Source organism: Phodopus roborovskii, unplaced genomic scaffold (assembly GCF_943737965.1).
Source record: "Phodopus roborovskii unplaced genomic scaffold, PHOROB, whole genome shotgun sequence".
In the NCBI taxonomy this organism is placed as follows: domain Eukaryota; kingdom Metazoa; phylum Chordata; class Mammalia; order Rodentia; family Cricetidae; genus Phodopus; species Phodopus roborovskii.
The window spans coordinates 18,553,432-18,577,324 of NW_026126485.1; the positions used below are offsets into that span (position 1 = coordinate 18,553,432).

At 50.2% G+C, this 23,893-nt stretch overlaps 1 protein-coding gene and 1 long non-coding RNA gene across 10 annotated transcripts in view; one reads left to right on the forward strand and one right to left on the reverse strand.

The window, feature by feature from the left end:
- Nucleotides 1–10,057: 10,057 nt before the first annotated feature.
- LOC127229880 (uncharacterized) lies at nucleotides 10,058–11,651 on the reverse strand. The gene is made up of 2 exons (XR_007835148.1): nucleotides 11,324–11,651; nucleotides 10,058–10,834 (listed from the first exon to the last, which is right to left on the reverse strand). It is a non-coding gene; the product is annotated as an uncharacterized LOC127229880 (long non-coding RNA).
- The window catches only part of Rfx1 (regulatory factor X1), a 31,423-nt gene continuing 18,363 nt past the window's right edge, over nucleotides 10,834–23,893 (forward strand). For 6 of the 9 annotated variants that reach the window (XM_051194943.1, XM_051194946.1, XM_051194950.1 and 3 more), the window contains exons 1-2: nucleotides 10,834–11,365; nucleotides 18,077–18,415. In XM_051194943.1, the coding sequence (XP_051050900.1) occupies nucleotides 18,118–18,415 (298 nt within the window). In that variant the 5' untranslated portion in view covers nucleotides 10,834–11,365; nucleotides 18,077–18,117. Of the gene's footprint in view, nucleotides 11,366–12,841; nucleotides 12,889–18,076; nucleotides 18,416–23,893 lie in introns of all 9 variants that reach the window. The other 3 variants (XM_051194945.1, XM_051194944.1, XM_051194949.1) reach the window with 3 other exon arrangements.

Here is a 23,893-nt window from a genome sequence, read left to right on the forward strand (position 1 = left end):
GTTGAGGGATGGTACAGCACCTGCTGCTCTTCTAGAGAACAGGTGTTTGGTTCCCAGCACTCACACAGAGGTGGGGGCTCACTCTAGTTCCAGGGCATCCATGCCCTCTTCTGGCCTCCACGGGTACCTGCAATCACATGCTACACATAAATTCATTCAGGCACACACACATACTCAATAAACAGATCTTTTTTTTAATAGGCAGAGTAGTAGAGCACTTGTACTGGGTTCAATCCTCATTGCTGAAAAAAAAAATAACAATAAAGATAGGATCCTATCCTAGTACTGAGCTAGTCAGTGACTGCATAGTCCAGACTGGCCTCAGACTCTCTATCCATCTGCCTTAGCCTCCTGATGGCTGAGAGGACAGATGTGAGGCATCACACTTTGCTTTTAAAATTATTGTCACTGTCAGGAATGATGACTCACAGCCTTAATCCCCAGCACCCAGGAGGCAGAGGCAGGGAGAGGGAGAGTTCTGTGAGTTGAGGCCAGCCTGATCTACACAGTGAATTCCAGGACAGCCAGAGTTGTATTGTAAGACCCTAGTGATCTGTCTCCAACCTCCACAGCAATGGAGCTACCCACCCATGGGGCCCCACCCAGCTTTTTGATGTGGGTGCTGGGGATTTGAACTCAGGTCCTCATGCTTTTGCAGCAAACATTCTTACCCACTGAGCTTTGTCCTCAGTCCTGATGTGCTATTTAAAGACTGGATATAAGATACAAAGACTGGATGAACACACATGCAGATGTCCTCCTGTAAATCCTGCTGGGTCCCATTGGTTACCATTCTTCCCTGCCTTCACATATGGCTGACCCCCTCACCTTTTCATTTCTTTGTTTTCCATTCATAGATGTGTGTGTGTGCGTGCATGCACGTGTGTGTGTGTGTGTGTGTGTGTGTGTTTTGAAGTTCTGGGGATGAACCCAGGCCCTTAGGACATTTGGAAAGAGAGTGACACTGGGCCACACCATAGTCCACAGTCCACAGATGTGGATTTTGAATGACTTGGTTTTTTTTTTTTTTGTATTATAGTTTAATAGTGTTTTTTAACCATCACATTTTTAGTTTATTTTTTGTTTCTGTTCTTGTGCTAGTGCTCTGGCATGAATGTGAGGTCAGAGAACACCTTTCTCTTTCTCTGTCTCTCTCTCCCTCTTTTTGTTTCTCCAGGTTTCTCTGATAGGGTTTCTTTCTGTGTAACCACCATGGTTGTCCTGAACTTGCTCCATAGAACAGGCTGGCCTCGAACTCACAGAGCTCTGCCTGCCTCTGCCTCCTAGGGGCAGGAATTAAAGGTGTCTTCACCACTGCCTGGTCAGAGACTTGGGAGTCAGTTCTCTTCCATGTGGGCCTTGGGATAAAACTCAAAACTTCAGGCTTGGCAGCAAGAGCCTTTACCCGCCAGCATATATGTATGAGTGTGAACATATACATTAGCACCCAGGGTCTCATATGTCTCTCAAATTCACCATGCAGCCGACGCTGACTGTGAATTCCCCATCATCATGCCTCCACCTAGGCATGTACACCACAGCCTTTTTCATCATCATCATCATCATCATTACATTGATTTGTTATGTTTGTGCACATTCTGGATCAGAAATCAGCTCCCACGAATGAGTTCTCTCCTAGCCAGTGAACCAGATATGTCTCAGACTTGGCAGCAAACACCTCTACCTGTTGAGCTTGCTCCTGGTCCTACCATAGCTGGCTTCAGTGGTAGTGAGGATCCAACTGAGGCTTCATATATGCCAGGCAGATGCTCTCTTGGGAGCCATGTCCTAGCCCCCAATAGAATTCTTTACAGTGGTTAGCTTGGGCTGAGGGTGTAGCTCAGTGCTGACCCTGACCAGCTGGCTGGATTCTAGAACTACGGAGAAAGTTATGTCATTTTCACCTTAATCTAAACACTAAGAACAAGGGGTTAGGGAGATGATTCAGTTGGTAAATTCTTGCTATGCAAACATGAATACCCGAGTTCCATTCTGGAAGCCTTGTAAAACCCAAGTTTAGGCTTAGCCGTGATGGTGCACCCTTTAGTCCCAGTACTTGGGAGGCAGAGGCAGGAGGATATCAGTGAGTTTGAGGCCAGTCTGGTCTATGAAGTGAGTTCCAGGACAGCCAGGACTGTTACACAGAGAAACCCTGTCTTGAAAAAAATGAAAAAAAAAAAAAGGGCCAGTATGGTCTGCCCAGCAACAGTGCTGTGGATCAGGGAGGGGTGAAGGGCAAACAGGCAGAATCCTAGAGCTCACAAGCTGGCTAAGTGGAGAGACCCAGGTTCAGTGGAGGAAGACCCAGTCAATACTGCCCGTGGCGTCCACATGTACGTGCATATATGTACACACACCCATGAATAAAACATGAGCAGTGGTCACCTCCTTCCAGCACTCAGGAAGCTGAGGCAGGAGGACTGCCACAAGTTCCAATCAGCCTAGGTTCCATAGGAAGTTCCGAACCAGCCTGGGCTACAGAGTGAGAGGACATCAAAAAGGGAAACGAAAGTGCTGGTGGTCAGGACTAGTGATGGCGGCCTGGGTTTGCACCCACTTTGCCTGCTTTCGTGCTGTGCGAATGTCACTTGACCTGACTGTGGCCCGGTTTCTCATCTACGCAGCAGGGAGGCTGGGATGAGTGCATTACGTTCTTCTGTGGTCAGCACTGTGCACCTTTGTCCTTTCTCCATCACAGTCTCATGGCCCGTGTTGCTCTGACGGGTGTCTTGGGAGTCATGTTTCACTATGCTCCCTGGAAAGGGCTGATGAATAATTTGCTCCCCAATCCCAGCTGCCCCTTCGCCAGTTCAGCTCACAAGGTGCAACCTCCTGCCCTTTTCCTTCTTGATGTCTGGCCAGGAACCTGTTGACAGACAGGAGCAGGTCCCTTGTGGGCTGCCTGCCTGGCCCAGCCAGGAGTCTCTTTTGGCTTGTGAGTGAACACCATGTGTATATGACCAGAGGCCTGAAGAGGGTGCCTGATCCCCTGGAGCTGGAGTCACAGACCATCATGTGTCCTTTTTTTCTTTTTTCCAAGACAGGGTTTCTCTGTATAGCCTTGGCTGTCCTGGACTGGCTGTGTAGACCAGGCTGGCCTCGAACTCAAAGAGATCCACCTACCTCTGCTTCCCAAGTACTGGGATTAAAGGCATGTATAGTGAGATATTTACTTTGTCTCCTTCTGTGGCACTGTCCACGCCCATTGGGGGGGTGGAGCCATGAGCGGAAGTGACCTGTGGAAGGAGGTCTGAGGAAGAGCCAGGACCACTTTCTTGCTGGTGGGACTCTGACAGGAAAGCATCCGGTGGAACTTGCTGGTGTTCATCTGTCTAGGTTGTAAGTTATTTCTCCCTGAATAAACATCTATTCGGCCTATTTGTTTATCCTGATCCTTATTTAACAGCAATAGGCATGTGCAACCGATGCCCAGCTGGCTTGTGTCCTCTTGCAAGAGCAAATGCTCTCAACCACTGAGCTCTCTCTCCAACCAATGATTATACTGCCAATTGCTTGTGGGTTTGTTGTTTTCTTAATTATTGTGTATACGGTGTTGTGTCTGAATGTTTGCCTGCATGTCAGAAGAGGGCATCAGATCTCATTATAGATGACTGTGAGCCACCATGTGGTTGCTGGGAATTGAACTCTGGAAGAGCAGGCAGTGTTCTTAACCTCTGAGCCATCTCTCCAGCCCTTATTGCTGTTTGTTTTTAAAGATTTGTTTTTATTTTGTTAATTATGCATATGGATGTGTTCATGAGTACAGGTGCCCTCAGAGTCCAGAAAAGTGAACAATGATCCCTGAAGCTGGAGTTGCAGATGATTGTACACTGATGTAGTTTCTGGGAACTAAATCCTGGTCCTCTGCAGGAGGAGGATAAGATCTTTACCAGTGAACTAGCTTTCTATCCCTCTTTGGGTTGTTTTGCTTCTGTGCTGCACTTGGGACCTCACACATGCTAAGCAAGTACTCTATCACTGAGCTACACCCCCAACCCTTATTTCATCTTTCTGATCTCCCAGAAATGGGCACCTAGATTGTTTTCAGGCTCCTGCTTTATGTAACACCCTTAATGAGGGCTGGGGAGATGGCTCAGCAGTTAAGAGCACTTACTGCTCTTGCAGAGGACCTGAGTTCAGTTCCCAGCACCCACATGGTGGCTCACAACCTCCAGTTCCAGTAGACCTTTCCCTCTCTTTTGGCCTCCACAGGAACAGGCATGCAAGTGGTACACAGACATATACACAAAATAAAGTCAATCTTCAAAAAAAAAAAAAAAATTCAAAGCATCCTTAGTTGTTACAAAACTTTCAGTGTGCCAGGCGGTGGTGGTGCATGCCTTTGATCCCAGCTCTTGGGGAGGCAGAGACAGGCAGATCTGTGAGTTTGAGGCCAGCCTGATCTACAGAACTAGTTCCAGGACAGCCTCCAAAGCCTGTCTCGAAAAACAAAAACAAAACAAAAAAACTTTCAGTGTGCATAAGTAGGGCTCTTCTGCCCTAAGTCTCCCAGTAGGAAGAAAGTTCCTGTCCTGGCTTATACAGGAGAAGCACAGGGTAGAGGTGACCTGTTCGAGGCTTTGGTCCCATGTGATCCCAGCACTTGGGAAGCTGAGGCTATTGGACCAGGAGTCCCACTTCTGCCTAGCTACAAAGAGAGCTAAGGTGGAAAAGAAGAGAGGACACTTGCCTGTCCTAGCAGGGGTTGTCCAAGTCCATCCTTCCAATTGCTCCACCTCCTTTGGACAGTGGCTTTAGGCCACATATAATTTTATTTTCCCATCTCAGGCATTTGGCAAAGATGTCTATGGGAATCTTTGTCACAACTGGGGTGGGGGGCTGCAGAGGCTCAACACATGTGTCAGTAAAGGCTCCACACTGAACAAAAAGGGGTTTTCTATGAAATGGCAGTGGCACTGCTAGCCACTCTAGAAAGAAGCTGAGTTGCCTGGAGAGAATGCTTTCCAACCTGTTGCAATTTCTTCAGACTGTGCAAAGCACTCTTGCTTCTTTCAGGTGGCTGAGTTTTTTTTTTTTTTTTTTTAAGCCAGTATTTCTCTGTGTATCCCTGGTTGTCCTAGAGCTCACTGTGTAAGACCAGGCTGGCCTGGAACTCAGAAATCCTCCTGCCTCTGAATCCCAGGTGCTGGGATTAAAGGTGTGAGCCACCACACCCAGCTGATGGTCTTGAACAAATTTGTGTATGTGTATACACCATGTGGGTTGCAGGAAATCATGGAAGTCGGAAGAGAACATCAGAACCCTTGGGAGTCACAGGTGCTTGTAAACTGTCATGTGGTTGCTGGGAACCAACTAAGAGCAGCATATGCTCTTAACTGCTGAGCTATCTTCCCAGCCCCTTTAGTCTGAAAGTAGCTCTTAGCCATCCTTACTGCTTATGTAAGGTTGGGGAAGGAAGAACCTAGTGAATCTTAACAGTTTCAGGGACTTCCTGAAGCCTTTGAGTTACTTCCAGCAAGATAGAATGTTTCTCCTTAGAATACTTGTGTCTTTTTTCCTTTTAAAAAATTTATTATATATATTTTATAATATATATTTTTATATACATATGGTTATTCTTGGTACCTGTGAAGAATTTTAATTAAATCATTTGAAGTGGGAGGACCTACTTTTTTTTCCAAGACAGGATTTCTCTACATAGCTCCTGGAACGCACAAGTCACCAGACTGACTTCAAATTCACAGAGACCTACCTGCCTGTGCCTCCTGAGTGCTAGTGTAAAGGTGTGTAATGCTACGTGGCTGGGATGATCAATAAAACTTTTTATTGTTATTTTTTTTTGTGGATTTCACACCATGCACCCCAATCCCACTTATCTACCCATCACCTCACTTCTACCCTCCGCCCTTGCAATTTCCCCCCAAAATATAATTTTAAAGTAAACCCAGAAAAAAAAGAGAACCAACTAACCAAACAAAAACAAATTTTAAAAAAATCTTGTTGAAGCTGGCATTGGTGGCACATGCCTTTAATCCCAGCATTTGGGGGCTGGGCAGATCTGTGTGAGTTCTAGGCCAGCCTGGTCTACAAAACTACACATAGAAATCCTGTCTTGAAAAATCTAAAAACAAAAAACCCTTGTCAAGGTGGTGTGTCCCAGTGAGTCACCCAGTACACCCTTTAGTCCATATTGCTTTACTTGCAAGGGTTCATTGCAGTGAGTCATTGGTCTGGGTCAAGGCCTCTGGTTTGTTACGCCCTTGATAATGGGTCTTCACTGGGCCTTCTCCAGGATATTCTGTTGTTGCTTTGGAGATCCTGTAGCTTTTCATTTGTAGACTTGTCCCTTCACATGCTCCAGCAGTTCCTAGATGACATGGGTGTTGAGGTGGGCTACCTTGTAATCTTGGTTCTGGGTCTGAGTGGTAGTTGGGTTGGAAGACACCCTTTTTTGTTTTTATTTTTTAGGTGTACTGGTGTTTTGCCATGGGTGTCAGGTCCCCTAGAACTGGCATTACAGTTGTGAGCTGTCATGTGGGTGCTGGGAATTGAATCTGGATCCTCTGGAAGAAGTCAGTGACCTTAACCACTGAGCCATCTCTCCAGCCCCTGGAAGACCCACTTTTAATCCAATCTTCTGAGATGCACACATTTAATCCAAGCTTTTTTTTTTTTTTCAGTTTTCAAAACAAGATTTCTTTGTGTAGTCCTGGCTGTCCTGAAACTTGCTCTGTAAACCAGACTGGCTTTGAACTCACAGAGATATGCTTGCCTCTGCCTCCCGAGTGTTGGGATTAAAGGCTTTTGCCACCACCATCCAGCTTAATCCAGATCTTTTGAGGTGAAAAGATCACCTTTAATACGGCCTCACCTTCAGGTGGTTTGGCAGCCTTGCTCTCCCTTTGGCTGGCAAGCCCAGTCCTTCACTCACATTAGAGCCTACTTCTGGAAACTGGTGCATACTGAAGACCAGCTAAGACTGACAACTGCTGGATTCTTGGACCTTTTGTTGGTAAACAGCATTGTTGGACTAGTTGGACCACAGCCTATAAGCCATTCTAATAAATTCATATTCATAAAATCCAATTCATAATAAATCCAATTCGTTCTATAAATTTTGCTTGTCTTAGGGTTACTATTGCTGTGAAGAGATACCATGATCACAACAACTCTTTTTTTTTTTTTTTTTTTGAGACAGCGTTTCTCTGTATTGCTTTGAATACTGTCCTGGGAACTAGCTATGTAGACCAGGCTGCCTTGAACTCACAGAGATCCACCTGCTTCTGCCTCCCGAGTGCTGGGAGTGCACCACCAATGCCCGGCTCCACAGCATCTCTTATAGAGGAAATAATTGTGGTGGCTCTATTACAGTTCAGAGGTTCTGCCATCATGGTGGGGAGCATGGTGGCATGCAGGCAGAGATGGTGCTCGAGCTGAGACTGCTATAGTTTGCAGACAACAGGAAGTCAACTGCCACACTGGGCAGTATCCTGAGTGTATGAAACCTCAAAGCCTGTCTGTAGTGACACACTTCCTCCAACAAAGCCACACCTCCTAACAGCGCCACTCCCTATGAGATTATGGGGGCCAATCACACTCAAACCACCACATTGTTCCTTCAGAGAACCCTATTACACACAGGAGCTCACTATATAGCTAGCCCTATCCTGGAACTCCCCATGTGGATTAGGTTGGCCTTGAATTGAACTCAGAGATCCACCTGCCTCTGCCTCTCAAGTGCTGGCATTAAAGGTGTGCACTACCATGCCAGGCTACAACACCATATTGTTTCACCGCTCTTTTAACATCCTGTGTCTTAAAAAACTTTCCAAGATGTAACACAGCAGCTCACAGGTGCAGGAATGTGTGCACATGCAAACAGAGGGCAGAAGGCAACACCTCTTCACTGACAGGGAGCTCACCGTCTTGGCTGGCTGGATATCAAGCCTTAGGAACTTTCCTCTCAACCTGTCCAGTGCTGGGGTTGCAGATGTGCACCATCATGCCCAGTATTGGTGGGCTCTGGGAGTCATGCTCAGATCCTCACATTTGTAAGGCAAGCAGTGTACCCATTGAGAATTCTCCCTAGACCCTTCCTTTTTTTCAGTGGAGATAAACACAGGGCAAACACTCCACCACTGAGTCAAGCTCGAGCTCTGTGGCTTTTTGTCACTCTGGTTTGCACCTCCGCCCTTTCCACTTCCTGTGAACTGGTGCACTGTTGTGTGGGCGAAAGGCTTGAACCAGTCCAGCGTTCTAGTCAGGTGTGTCCCCAGAAAGTTTCTGTGAACTTCCTCTTTCAATTGGAGATATTCTGGCCTTGGCTCTGCTTCTCTCAGGGTTCAGGGAGTGGGAAGTGCAAAGAAAGCTTCTAGGTGCCTCTACACAATGGGGAGTCTTCCCCTAATCACAAACCTAGTCTTCACAGAAGCTGCAGTGAGGTAGGAGTGAGGCTCCTTTGCCAGCTGCAGTTTGCATCCGTGCCTTCTGGCCTGGGTGTCTTTCAGTTCTTGGGGGGCTCTCAGGGATGGATAGAGCTGTTATTTCTAGGTAGGCTAGAGGAGCCATGTTCTAGGTAGTCATGGTGTAGTTTTTATTGAAGCTCACACATGGAACATGGGAAAGTCTAACCAGGTACATAGGCAGCTGAAGGTTGCATTTTCAGATACAGGTGGAACAACTCTATCCCTTGGAGCCACTACTATTCATCTGTCACCATGGAGAATGCTTCACTTGCCTGGGATGTTGCATTTTTACAGAATTACCCGGCAACCAGGGAACATCAGCTAGATGTGGGCATCCTTCTTTGTCTCTACAAGTACCTTTGTCTGATCTTGTTTTGTGGTGATAGAGACAAACTCAGGGCCTCAGTGATGCATCCCACCACCAAACCACCTCTCCAGCCCCTCAGCAGGGATATTCGGAGACTGTGCTCTATATAGATGGGCCACATCTAAACTCTTGGTTGGTGGATTTCAGGCAGATGAGCTTTTTTTTTTTTTTAAACTGTTACACACATTTTAAGAGCAATTACAAGCTGGATGTGATAGTGCACACCTTTAATCTCAGCACTCAGAAGGCAGAGACAGGTAGATCTCTGTGAGTTTGAGGCCAGCCTGGTCTTCTGAGTGAGTTCCTGGACATCCAGTTTACTCAAGAGAAACCCTATCTTGAAAAACCAGAGGGTCTGGGGTGGGGAAAACAATTACAATTTTGTTTTTTTCAAATTCTTATTTTTATGTCATGAGTATTTTGTATGTCTGTGCAACATGTCTGTGTCATGTCTGGTTCCCTCGGAGGCCAGAAGAGGGCCTCAGATCCCCTGAAGCTGGAGTTACAGGTGGTTGTGAGCCCAAATTGCCTTGTGGGTGGCAAGGAGAAGCTGGTGCTCTTTCGATATCTTCTCTAGCCCTCCTTTTTCTTTCATTTTGACAGCTGGTCTGGTTAAATTGCCTAGTGTGGCCTCAAACATTTGATCCTCCTGCTTTAGATTGCAGAGTGGCTCTGGCCTTCTACTAGGTTTTGTGGTGTCTGTCCCACACCCCCTCATTTTGAGGAATTCTCCTCAGAGGATACTGGTTACAGAAGCCCCCCCACACCCCTTCCTTCTTTTTCCTCTTGCATTTTTGGAACAGCTATAGAACCTGTCTTACTTGTGACTATTAACTGGGGGCTGCTATTATAGACATGACAAAGGCAAGAGACTTCTATGTTTTACACTTACAATTCAGGACCTTACATAGGAGAAGCATGGGAAAGAGAGCCTCAAAGAAGGTTACAATTTCTGAGCCTTTCTCAGTCCTGGCCATCACAGACTCCACCGGCATGAAGCAGCAAAATTTAAGGTGTTGTGGTGCACCCCTGTAATCTCAGCACTGGGGGGGGGGAGGCAGTTCAAGATCATCCTCAGCTCCAGAGGGGCTTTGAAACCAGGCATGAGCTTCAAAAAACAAAAGTAAACTAAACTAAGACTTGCTCAGCTCTACCAATCTTCCTCCTGCCTTAGCCTGCACGGAAGCTGTGTCTACTGGGCCACTCTACCCGACTTGGTGATTTTTGCATTTTTGAGGTGGGCAATATGATATGACACAATTCGTATAGCAAAATGATTACTATAAAGGAACTAATTAACATAGTCATCATCTCTCACAGTTACTCATGTTCTCCTGTGGAAAGAGCAGCTTCAACATCATTTAGAAAACAATCCTGATTCAATAAGCAAAAATATTTGAACAAAAGAGCCAACCCTGAGCCTGCCAAGACTCACCTCACCCTAATCTCGGTGCCACCAAATTGATTACATTTAACATTTGACATTTTGCTCCTTTGGGTCTACTTTTTCCCATTAATTGATATTTTAAAATGCCGTCTTAGAATATTATCTTGATGATTAATTTCTGAGCTCAAGGAACTCCCTCCGATCGGGGCAGTTTCTGTTTTACCTCCTCCCGCTACAGCTGACCTATCTCTTGGGGAACTGAGGTCCGCAGCGGCAGGGAGCTCTGGGGACAGACTGCCGCTGACCTTTCCTTATCGTCCTCTCATTAAATCCCCGTTTTCCAGAGACCTTTTCGCCGCCTGCGTGGCCGAGATAGTGGCGCGGCCAGGCCGTGACCTTTCCGAGGTTCCGACTCGCCCAGCACCAGCCACCAGACGAGGCCTCGCCACTCGCTCGGACCGGGAGAACGCGCTTGTGACGTCATCGAACTCCGAGCCCGGCCTCCGCCGCCGACGTCACAGAAGGGCAGAGCTGAGTCTCAGCGTTCCTTTGGGGATGTGAGCATGAGGCTAGAAAGTGGCCCAGCAAAGAGGAAGTCTAGCGGTTCCCATCGGCACGTAGGACCGGAACTACAACTCCCGACGCTCCGTGCACCTGAGCAAGAGAGCGAGACAAACTTTTGGACGAGATTGATATCTCCTTAGTCCAACCAGAAGGCCGATTTTAGAGCGTCATTCCCACCCCTTTGTAATTCTCAGGGCAGCTTCCTCGCGCGAGTGATGGGCTTCGCTGCCTTCTAGGGTTCAGATTCCTCTGACGGACGTCCGAACGGAGGAATCGGAGCTCGGAGAAGTCTAGAGGGTGTTGAAAAGCGTGGACCGTAGCCAATAGCATGCTGGAAGCGGCCGGCGCCATCCAATCACTGCTCTGGAGCCCCGCCCCGACGCGTGACGTAGCAGGGTGGGTAGCAACAGTTGCCCCGGTGAGGGAAACGGAGGCGCCATAGCCACGGTAGTCGTGGCGACCAAGCAACCCAGCAACGCCAGTCAACAACAACAACCGCGGCTGCCCCCCGCCCCCACGCCCCCGGCCCGGCCTGGGGACCCCGGCGCGCTCGGTCCCCTCTGCACAGCGCCCACGCACCTCCTCAAAGCCTTCCGCGGACACAAGTGCGGAGAAGCCGAGGTAACCGGGGCAGCGCCTGGCAAGCTGGGCGCGCCGGGGCGGGCGGCGGGGCCCGCGCGGCGCCTGTCGCTTGAGTACAGTCCTGAGGGAAGGGGCGGGCGGTCAAAATGGCGGCGACGACTGTCGGGACCGTGGGGGAGGGGGCCGGGGTTCGGCCCCGGCGACACCACCCGCCCCCGGACCCGCAGCCCGGCCCCCACGAGGGGCGGGTGCTCGCAGGCCGCGGGCGAGTGGAGGTCGGGCGGCTGGGCGTGGGGGGGGGCGCTTTTATGTGTCGGGAGGTGCGGCGAGGCGGGCCTGCGGAGGCTGGACCAATGACAGCCTGCAGAGGCGGGGCGTGCCGAGGTGGGCGGGGCATAGCCTCCCTCCGCCTTCGGAGCCGGGTGCGGCCGCCGCCGCCCGGACAGTCCCGGTCTTCCTGAGGAGGAGAAACGGCTTGGTAGTGTACCTGCCTAAGATTCATCAGTTGGACGTGCGACTATTAAATCTCAGGCCTTTGTTTTTCTTTCTATAAAACGGGGAAAATTGTTGCTATTCCCTTCTTCATTGCAGTAACTCCTAATTCCTTCTGGGAATTTTCTCAGGGCTCATCCTTTAATATCTTTCTCTCTCCACACACACACACACACACACACACGTCCACTGTTTCTCAGCGAGATTCGATAAATTGTTAGTATTGATTGCAAAATGACCTCTACTTTAAACCTGGGAGGAGGTGGAGATAGCCAACTTTCAACAGACTGTCTTTAGCGTGGGGAGATTTAGTTGTCATAAGTTGAAGCTCCTGCTGGAGAGAAGTGATCTTAGGCCACACATTTAGAGGATCTGAAAGTGTTCTCTGGGGTGCTATCTCAGCCGTGCAGTGGTGCCCGTGTGGGGCTCTTGTGGCTGGAGATTGGACTTTTCTTCCTAACCATTAAAGTCTTGTGGCAACAGCAAAGCCAACAGAGCTAGCTGTCTTATATTCCTTAAGTCACATCTCTTGCCCTGCCACATATTATGCTAAGTCGTATCGAGAGTGTCAGAAGTCCTAAGGTGGTCCCTGTCGCATGTGGCAGGAGCAGGTGCAGCATCGAAGGCAAGGAGAAGCACATTTGTTAGTCCATGACCTTTGTAACTGCTTTTTGGGGGGTTGCAGAAGTAGGCAGGCCATGGCAGTTCTTATTGGCTACGTGCTGTGCCCTGCCTTGCATTTGCAGTTGGCACTGGTGTACACTGCAGCCAATAAGAAGACCAAAGAATTTTCCATTGAAAATTAAGCAAAGATGTGTGGGCTGCCACTCAAAGGGACATTCTTACTTTCGTCAAAGGGTCTTCAAAGTTAAGATTGTGAACATTAACTTTCAGGAAGCTAGGTTGCTTAAAAGAAAAGGAAAAAAAAGTCTTCAGCTCCTATAAGGAAAGGCTGACTTTGAACAGAAAGTGATAGTATTGATTCTGTGGTTTAATCGGCTGTTTGAATGCTTTCCTTTCCAGCAATTCTCACAACTGAAAGGCCCAGAAGGGTCATTTGATTGGGGTAGGTTGGTACCGACTCAGTTTCTTTTTACCTAAAGCAGTTACTCTCTAGCTGTGTGTTCTAGGGGGAATCATGTTACTTTTGGGGGCCCCTCCATGTGCTGTCATCTAGGGGGACAAATCATTTTAACTTTAGGTTACTGTGTATGGATCCCATGAAATGTATCACACATGAAGTATCAACATAGTAGTGCCTGCCCTCAGAATTAGCTGGTGTTTCATTTTTATCGTTTTGTATGAGAGAGAAGGCTGTGGGTATGAGTTGACCATAGGCAGCTGGGAAGCAGGACTGCTGCTGTTTTTCTCTTCTGGGGATTGAACCCAAGGCATACCTCAAATTGGGCAATTGCTCTGCACTGAGCCACACACCCAGCCCTGCATTTTTATTTTTTAAAAACTGTAAATGTTTACATTTTATTGATTTATTTTGTGTGTATGTGTGTACATGAGCACACATGTGTGGCAGCATGCATGTGGAGGTCAGAGGTCAGCTAGTGGGAGTGGGCTCTGTCCTTCTGCCAGGTAGGCCCATGGGTTTGAACTTGTCATTGGGGTAGTAGCAGCTGCCTTAATATACTACATCATCTTAATGGCCCATTTTATGTTTTTTGTTTGTTTGCTTTAAGACATGGCCTTGCTAGGTTGTTCAGGCTGGCATTGAACTTGTGAGCTTCCTTGCTTAGCTTCCTGAGTAGCTGAGATGACAGGTCTGTGCCACCAGGCCAGTCTTAGAGCTCCACTTTCTGTGGAGAAATGTTGCCCGCTCTGCTTGCTCCTGAGTGGCATTTGTTTCTGGGTGGAGAGCTTGACTCAGCTGCCAGCTCTGGAGGGCTGAGCAGCACTGCGGGGGAGGTAGGAAGAGTGTTTTTTGAACAGGAACTCACCCTCTTCCTCGTTAGCCCTGAACTAGGGAAGGTCTCATGTATGTAGGTCCTGTTGTGTACCAGGAGGGATGGCAGTCCACCAGGGTCAGCCTGCTACTGCAGAGGCTGTAACCTCCACCCAGAATCTCAGCAGTCAGTGGATTCCCCCCAGCCCACCTTCCATGCTCACCAGCACCATCTTCATTCAGCTGCATATACTATGCCCAAAGCACCGTGACAGCGGAGTCCCCTGGGGACTTGGGACTCAATGTAGAGCACCTGCCTGGTGTGTGTAAGACCCTGTTTCCATCTCTAACACCACAAAAAAGAAACCAGCAACAACAAAAGTGAAACTTTAAGTATATGCCCATCAGGGTTCTAGAGGAGCTGGGGATGAAAGGGGACCCTTATGGAGTTTACCTTTCCAGTTCAGGAGGGAAGAGGAAATGAGGAATAAAGCAATGGTTAGCGCGGCAAGAATATTAAAGTAAGTGTGTGCTTCAGAGTATTGGGGGAGGGACACCCGGTGACCAGGGTGGCCTGAGCTACCCTTGGGACAGAGTCAGAAGTAAGTGCAAGTGGGGGGAGGGAGGTGCAAAGGCCCTGAGGCAACAAGGTCGGGAGCATTAGTAGACTGAGAGCCAGTGCTCAAAGACTCTGTAGCATGTGCAGACAGCCCTGAGGACAGGTGCTTCAGGGCCCATGTAAAGACAGAGAATCAAAGTTGCCTAAAGGAGAAGTAGCCGGACAGAATGCTGTCAGAGGACTGACAAAAATGAATCAGACAAGGAGGCCAAAGGCGAGGTGCTCCATTGCACTGGACTTTCCCACTTCCTTCCAGATCCGTTGCTGAAGCTGTTCTACAGATGAGCTGAGTAGAGCAGATCTTCTCTCCCTCTCTTGTAAACCATTTGGTTCTAGAATCTGGTATTTGTGACCTGGATCTGCCAGCTGTAGCCTGCTGACTGTGTTTGGTGATAGGATGCAATACAGAGCCTGGGCTTGTCTCTATGGCCTGGTACCTCCAGCTTTTCTGTCTCCGTGTGGGTGACAGCTAATGCTTTTTACAGCTTGGGATGATTGGAAAAGGTCAAAAATTAGTTTGTAATATGAATATTTTATAAATTTCATGTCATGAAAAATCACAAAATTCAGGTCTGTGTTTCCAGCTGGTTTTCTTGCTCACCTGTTGCTCTGTGACACTGCATTGGCAGAGTCAGGTGGGTTCCAACAGTTACCGTCTGCCCACAGAACCAAACATAGCTGCTCATCTCAAAGGATGGATTCAAACACTCACCAGAAACTTAGCAGTTGGCTTTGAAGATCATGTTGTGTTAGAGATTGGTTCAGCAGATCATTGACAGAGAGAGAGCATGTGAGCTTTCTGCAGGCCCCTATGTCCATGTATTACCTTCCAGGAAACAAGGGTCATATGCTCAAGTGCATGGACATATGCATGCCACACCTACATGTGTGATCCATCCCCCTGTAGAGAGCCCCAGGCTTGACTTTGCTCAGTTAGGGCCCTTTCCTGTCAGAGAGTAGTTGGTTTTGTGGCAGCCTGGGCTAGGGTAGGTGGTCTTGGATTTCTGGGGGGTGTTCTGGGGGACTGACTAAAATATATTTGGGGAACCCAGGGATCTGTATGTTAGCCACCTCCCCAGGGGCTGTCTTTGAAGTGCATGCATAGCTGTGAATGAATGGTAGTCATAGCTCTTGCTATCCATGGTACTGACTGGCTGCTAAGGTGATCACAGTGAATTTTTACAGTGATCCTGTGAATCCAGGTCACAGATGGGTAAACTAAGGCACAGAACAGTCAATAACATGTTAAGGAAAAGGTTCACATGGGGGAGATGCTGATGGCTACAAACTCTGAGCCAAGTTGGTGCGGATGCAACCCCTTAACAATGACAAGAAGCCAGACGGTGGTGGCACTTGCATTTAATCCCAGGACTTGGGAGGCAGAGGCAGGCAGATCTCTGTGAGACTAGCCTGGTTTATAAGAGCTAGTTCCAGGATAGGCTCCAAAGCTACACAAAGAAATCCTGTCTCAAAAAACAAAACAAAAACAAACAAAATGACAGTGATAAGAGGGTTTGTGGAAGATGTGCTGCCCTCTGTGTGTGTGGGGGACTGGGGCCTCCTTCCTCCCTGATGGGCAAACTTGTCTTGATGCCTAAGTCCTTGTCAGAGGTGGGATGGGTGGCATTGAGGCTGGCAGCTGTTCCATGTCCTGCTTGGGCCCTGTACAAGATGGCCCAGCACCAGGTAGTCCCAGGAGTACACTGGCTGTCTCACACACATACGAGAGGTGGCGGAAGCCCTCTTCCTTGGGATCACTTTTGTCTCTGGGACTGTTATAGATGTTTAGTGCTTTCTCAGCCATCCGTTCTTTCTCTCTCTCTTCTTTTTTTGGGGGATGGAGGTGCTGTTAAGGGTAGAACCCAGGGCCTTGTACATGGGTTGTGCAAGCGTCTCCACAGGTCAGCCCTAGGCTACTGCTCCCTCCATTCCACAGGGAGACAGTGGAGGAGCTCCCGTGAAGCTACCCAGCTGGGAGTGGTCAAGTTCAAGTTATGCATTGGCTCTGTTGCAGGGCTTGTTTCTCAACTGCCTGCTAGAGATGCCTCCTGAGTTTCCCATCCAAGCGAGGGTGAAGCTTAGATCCCTGGAGAGGCAGGCACAGGGAAGCGGGGAGCATGTTGGGGCTGCACTGTCAGCGGGTCCCTCGGGTGCTCAGGCTGACTCCCTGGCTTTGCCATCCTAATTAAGGCTTAGGAAGGTAGCAGGACTTCCGGTGGGAAGGACAGGGAAGGTGTTGTCTACTGAGTGTTAGAAGTAATTAAGGTCTAGGCTCAGGACTGAGTGAAGTTAGTGACAGACAGGATACATGAGTTCTTAGTGCTGAGGCTGGGGCTGCCAGGTGAGCCCTGCAGCGTCTACTGAGCAGTAGCTGTGGTTTGGCTCCCAGCCTTCCCCTTGGACATCTCACACTAGGTCACCCTGCAATAGAGTTCAGCCTGCTGACATGGTGTGACACAGTGGTGCCAGAGGGTCAGCATCGAAGAGCCCCCCAGTTGGCAGGCGTCTAGCCTGGGTACTGTGTAGTTCAGGGTCACAGCTAATCACCTCCAGGGCAGGACAAGGATGCAGCTGAGGACTGCATTATCTCCTTGAAGTTTTGGGAATGGGCACCCTCCAAAGGCATAACCCATCTCATGCTAGGATAGGCCCAGCACCAGCCAGAAAAGCTCTACTGGCCTGCAAGACCTGTACTCCAGCCTCAGAAGTACCCCTGCCCCGAGCTTGGAGATCCATTACTGTCTCAGGGCCTGAGAACAGCCTCCTGCTATGAGGACACCCACTTGGCATGGGGTTCTGAGAGACTGCTTTCTCTGTGACTTGCCCAGGGGTCCCAGGGTTTAGATAAGCCTGCAACACTTCTCTGCTGTGTGACCTGGGGCTAACACTTTCTCTGAGCCTCAGCTCACCTGGCATACTTGGTCTAGATCTACTGTAGTGGCTGCAAACCTAAAATGGAATGTATAATGGTTGGTGTTGGTTGTCAGCTTGGTTCATCTGTAATGTGCATGTGTGGCAAGAGGCCTAGGAGACACTCACTTGAAGGTAGTACAGTGGCATGTGTCATTCCTGAGGCTGGGGCAGAAGGGTGACAAATTCATGCAAAAGACCAAGTTCTATGGATATGGCTTAGTGGTAGAGTGCTTGCCTAGTGTGGCCAAGATCCTGGGTCCCATTCCCAGACACCAAAGAAGAGAGATCCCAGCACTCCAGAGGCAGAGGCAGGCCGACTCCAAGTTCAAGACCAGCCTGGTCTATAGAGTGAGTTCCAGGACAGCCAGGGCTATATAGTGAGAGCCTGTCTCAAAGGAGAGAGGTGTGCACTGTGCTTGATGGTTAGAGGAATGTCACAGGTGCCCTAGAGGCCACTGCCATTCCTAAGCCTGACCCAAGTGACAATCACACCATTTGTGGAGAGGAACACAGAGCCACTTGCAGTCTGGAGGGTTGCTCAGGTATAACCCGAGGCACTGTGGGCATGCTCAGGTGCAGGGGGTGGAGGGCAAGAGCCACATCACAGCTCAGGATGAGGGTGGGGAATCCTGTCTCTGTCTACTCCCAGGTCCCCTGCAGGGATGGTCCATTGTATCCAGCCAGGGATTTAATCAAGTTAGTGGTGAGCCCAAAGACATCTCCAGGGAGTTGGGAGCTGGTCCTGTTTTCCTCTGCTGCTAGATTAATTCTTTTTTTTTTTTTTTTTTCCTTTTTTTTTTGTTTCTCTCCCCCCCCCCCTTTTCTTCTCAAGGAAGAGGAAAACCGCCTTATTTATTATCATTCACTGTTGGCATGGCAACACAGTCCTATGTTACTGAGCTACAGGCAGCCCCACAAGCATCCCAGCCGCCACAAGCCCCACCCCAGGCCCTGCCCCAGCCACCACCCCCAACAGCACCCCAGCCTCCGGCTGCAGCAACCCCCCAGCCCCAGTATGTCACCGAGCTGCAGAGCCCCCAGCCCCAGACACAGCCTCCGGGCAGCCAGAAGCAGTATGTGGCAGAGCTCCCAGCTGCCCCTGCACCGTCACAGCCTGCCACACCTGCCCCGTCCCCTGTGGCTCAGCAGTATATCGTGGTCACCGTCTCTGGTAAGTTCACACCCACATTTGTGGCTAGAACTCTTGGAAAATCTCTGGGAGGAGTTTTGGGGAGCTCAGCATGCAGGGATCCCCTCTGGGGCTTTCCCTGTGAGATTTGGGGCATCTTTGGGTAAAGGGAGTCTGGCCAAGCAGAGATGCTTCTGTGTACCACTGGGATGTTCCTGTTTTTATCTATCCCCAAGTAAAATGCTCCTAGAAAAGAGGATGGCATGGTGAAATTCAGTTTGAACACAGCTGTAAGAGTCAGGCTGCCTCTAGCCCTGCGCCTCTCTGCCTAGGTCTCACTGCTGATACAGAGACCATTGTGGCTTTTCTGTCTGGGACATGTGAGAGGTGCTTAGAAGGCTGGCCTAGAGGGGTCTTTGAGAGAGACTGTCTGGATGGCTGGGATGTGTTCCCTCTCTTCTCTGGAAGAGCAGGACCTGGTGGACAAGCAAGCTCCTGTGTCCATGATTTCCCTTGTACCATGGAGGAAGTCTAATGTCACAGCATGGGAGTAGGGAAAAGGGTGGCCAGAATCAAGAGAAAAAACAGCTACTGAAGGTGACCCATCCTGGCCCAGAGCCCTAAGTCTGTTTTGTCCCTCCAGGGTGTCATTACAGGTCCCCATCCTTTGCCCCCCCACCCCATCCTCTGACCCTCTTCACGCCATTCTCTGTCCCTCTTCCCTGGCCCTTCTTGGGAAGCAGGGGAAGGAGACAGATGCTGCACTCACACAATGACCAAGGTGATACTTCGTCCTTGCCTGTGCACCCTGCACTCTCTTTCTGCCACACCTGAGCATTCAGCTGACCTTAGTGGGACCAGGTAGCCTGGCTGCAGCTATAACCCCTCAGAGATGGAGCAATCCACGTGGCCCAGCCTCTCCTGCAGGGTCCTGCAACCCCTGCCACACTTGATCCTTTCTCCAGACCCTCAGCTAAGACAGATCCACAGCATGTTAACCAGGGCTCTCCGGGCCTGCCCTGCCCTGCCCACATCTGCAGCCTGCTTCTTGGCGTCTTTTAAAGTCTGATATTCTCAAAATACTAGCTCTCTCATTGCTGCCTCCTCATCCACTCCCTGCCCTCAGCCACCTTTGACCTTGTTCCAGCAACTGCCACCAGCGTCTCCTTCATCGCACGGCTGGGCTCTTGTCATGCTTGGCCTCAAGGCAGTGCCTGGCACACTCACCTCCTACTGCAGCCCTGCCCTGCACACCTGCCCAGACTTCACTCACTGCTGCCGTCTTTGTCACCCCCCCTGGCCTCTGCCTCACCCCTCTGGGCCTCCCCCTGCTCCAGTAATCATCTCCTCAAGGTGGCTCCCATTCCCTCCCTTCTTCCCTGTCCTGGGGTTTGAACCCAGAGCTCCACACTCTAGGCCAGTGTTCTACCAATGAGCTATATCTCTACCCCTTTTTTTACTTTTTATTTTGAGACAGGGTCTCAATAAACAGTGGTCCTGAAATTACTCTGTAACCCAGGCTGGCCTTCGCCTGGTCATCTGTTTGCCTCGGCTTCCTCAGAGGTTGATGACAGGTGTGTACCACCAGATCCAACAGTGTCAAACTTCCCACGTTCCTGTTGAGGCCTCCACTCTGGCCTCTGCCCTGAGCCCAAGGATCTTGTGACGAGTCTTTCTAGCTATGGATACTGAAGGTCAGATTGGTCTCAGAAGCCAGCTTGACAGATGGCTTTCAAAATTCCATCCTGTCCCTGCAGGCCCTCTTCTGAGATGTCTCCCTCCTCCCAGGCCCAGCTTAGCCTCTGCTCCTGTCCTGCTTATGTGAGTCTTGCTGCTCTACCCCACCCAGATCCTCCACCTCTACTGTTTCCATGGCCAGCACTAAACTTCCCATACCTTGCTCTCACAGCAGCCATGAGTAACCTGTCCATGGCTGTCATTTAGGCCCATATTCCATAGAGAGGCCCCTAAGGCATGTGAGTTTGCAGTGTTGGAAGTGCTCTCCTCAGAAGAGCTTTAAAAGTACCCCATACGTCAGGAGTGGTGGCAAACACCTATACATACACTGGGGAGGAGGCAGCTAGAGGATTCAGAGTTCCAGGTTAGCCTGAATCTGTATCAAGATCCTGCCTCAGAATTTTCTTTTCACATTATGGGCTCCCTGATAAGCACCAGGTGCCTGTCTCTGGCCTACCAGCCTCTAGCCCTGTGCCCTGTCATGACTGCTTCAGCCTCACCAGGCTCCTGTCCTGTGACAGATCACCAGCTTAGCCTACTTCCTCTCCTTTTACCCTGGCACCCTCTACCTCAAGCATACCCAGCCTCTGCCACCTGTCATCTCCAGGTTCCTTCCTCAGAAGCCATCTCCCCTGCCTCTGCTCCCACTCATCATCCATATTTCCCTTGTCTTGAGTTATCATCATGTGATGTTTCTGAGGACAGGGTGTATCTCTGGGTCTTTGTGTAATAACTGGTGGATTCAGGGCTGGCCTAGCACAGCTAGTCGAGGCCATCCAGCATCCCATTGCTCTTGGGTGGCCCACTGCAGGTTCCCACTTCAGGCATCTGGTGTCTCAGAGCAGGGTCTGGAATAGGCACACTTTCCAGGCCCTAGAACAGCTTGCATGCTTCCTATCTCTGCCTTGAGGGATTTCAGGGACCCCGGCCACAGCAGACCTATGCCACGCTCACTAGCTGTTGGCTGGGGAGACAGCATGCTACAGAGGGCAAGGCACATGCAAGGGTAGTCTGCAGCTCTTGTCTACAGTGTCACTGTGCCAGGCTCACATCTCTGGCTCAGACGGTGGCTTATTGCCTGCTTGTCACAGTGGTCCTGGGGAAGCCATCCCACTGTGTGAGCTCTGGCAGGAGTGAGCCCAAACCTACAAGGAAGAGAGAGAGGCTGCTACCTCCCAGATTCTGTGTTGGAGTCTTCCTAATCCCTTCCCAGGTTGCCCATGCCAGCCAGTCCTTAAGGAAGGGGAACAGGGAGGTGCCCAGGCCAGCTCCTGAGCCAAGAGCAATCTGGACTGACCAGGAACCCTGCAAGGGAACTGCAGAGGGAGGGCCTGCTCCTTGCCCCTAGAAGCCAGACAGTAGAAGTAAGAGACCTCTAGCCTGGGCCTGGCATGCTTTGCCCTAAAGTGACTTTGGTGACAATAGGAGGGAGCTCAGGTTTCCCTGGTCAGACAGTGCACACCCATAATCCCTGTCCTCCTGAGAGGCCTCTAGAATTTAAGGTGGAGGGAGGTGGCTGTAGGCTGGGAGGGTGTGGCCAGACTGGTTAGCCTACAGGAGGTGCTGCAGCCGTGCAGGCTTCTCTGCCTCTTCAGCTCAGGTCTTCACAAGAGGGAAACGGTGCTGCTTGTCAGTCAGCACCTCCAGTGACGATGGGGAAACTGAGGCCCAACTAGACAGCAGGGCCCAGAACCTTGCCCTGTCTATGTGTTCATACTGTCCCAGAGCAAGCAGAAGAGAGGCAGATAGATCTGTTTATCTACCCTTAGGGAAGAGGGGCCTGGCTGGTGAGACTGGCAGGGTTCAGCCTCCTGAGCCTGCCTTCAGCTTCCTGAAGAGCTAGCTTGCTCTCTCTAAGCTGAGGGGTGGACATGTAGACGGGGTGAGGGGGGGACCCGCAGGTCCCTGGAGGAAGTACTGGCCACATGCAGGAGATGCGCTATCTGGTCCAAACAGGAAATTAGCTCCGCCTCCTAACCCTAGCTTTCAGGGGCCTCCCTGCTTAGGCACATGCCCAGAAAAGAGATGGCAAACAGACACAGCTGCCCCTAGACTCCACATTTTTCCTTATCTTTCCCCCAGCTCCCCTTTCAAAAACACATCTAGGAAGCCCTTGCCCATTTACCCTCCTAGGGTTGATAGGTAGGGAAGAGTCTGAGGCCTTAAGGGCCACCCCAAGGCAGGTGATGATGACAGGATTGTTTCTGGGATAGATGCCTGCCTGGAGCAGTCCCCAGGTGTGGCAGCTGCAATGGGTCTAGATCTTTCAAGGGACTAGGGTGGATGTCCTGTGTGGCTTCCCACCCTGAGCCACAGCAAATCCTGACTCCCTTTACTCCAGACAGCCCAGGTATGGGAGTTGGGGAGAAGAGCCTGTGACTCTAAATAAGCTTGGATTTCTCCCAGAGAGGGCCATCTCAGAGGCACAGAGAAGCCTAAAGCATTTTTGAGGGAAGATTCCAGCAAAACCTAATTATTACTATTTAGAATTGGTGTAGCCACCCAGATAGGCCTGGGAAGAGCCACAGGATGTCTCCCCTGACAACCTTCCCACAATCTGGCCATATCTGGTGCATAATTGGATGCTCTTAGGCAGACTGGGCCAGTCTCCTGGCCTCACCAGGTCCCTTTCCTGTGTTCCTTTTAGAAGCTGAGCCCTAGTATAGAAACCTCAACCTTGAAGTGTCTTTGAGGGCCCCAGCTTCCTGAGCCAGTCTGTGATCCTGCCTAATAAGACTAGCAACTTGGGATTGGTGTGTGGGGTTGGGCAATATGGGCATTCAGAGAGTCCTAGGGCACAGGCCAGCAGCTCCCACCCCCAGCTGGATGATTAAAAAGTCTCTGCCACCTGCAAATGAGTGAGACAGGCAAGTCTAGCTCCAAGGGTCCATAACCCCCTAGAGCAGCACCTGGTATACCAGAAACAGTATCAGTGTCCACTGCTCTCCCTTAGATAACCCCTTTTTGCCATGTAGCCCTTCAGCTCTGGGAGGTTGGGTAACCTCTCTGGACTCCAACCCCTTTCCCACTGCCAGATCCCAGGAAGGTGGGCCTGGGCTATGGTCCCTTTAAGCTGTACTAGAGACAAGAACAGGCACATGGACACAGCACCTGACTTTGGCCTCTAATCTGCTGAGGAACAAGCTAGGCTACATGTAGGAGATGGGCCAGATGACATCCCAGCTTGGGCAAGAATCTCTTAGCCAGTGTGTCTTAGAGGCACCATCCCTCTCCACCTCCCTGCTCCTCCATGAATCACTTAGCAATATGTGTATGAAACATGACCTGCATCTGACTGATAGCATCCCTGGGTACCAGCCTTCCTCTGGCTCTGTCCCAGCCCCCTCGGTAGCCTTGGTAGCCTTCGTGAAGCAGATTGTTTATCTAAGAGGGCATGAAGGAGTTCTGAGCTCATGGCAGGGATTAGCTCCCCAAAGTTGGAGGTATAAAGCCACCTGCATGTTCTGCTGCTCTCATACTGCTGGTCACCTGGGACAGCTGGACAGCAGGGTTGGGGACAGGCAGGGCACCATGTTCTATGACTATCTCTTCTTGGCTGCCTGCCAACGTAAGTACCTGTGCTTTGGGCTCCAAGCCCCTTGTTGCCTCCTCTTTGCTCAGGTATGAGAGAAAGGTCCAGGGGCACTTTTGGCCACCTGTGTTTGTTAAGAAGCCAGGAGAAGCCCAGCACCTTAGTCCCTCGTGAGCTGTCAGGAGCCAAGGGGAGAGAGGTCTGCAGACTGCCTATCCATATCCATATTTCTGTTTTTGTGGAAAACTCCA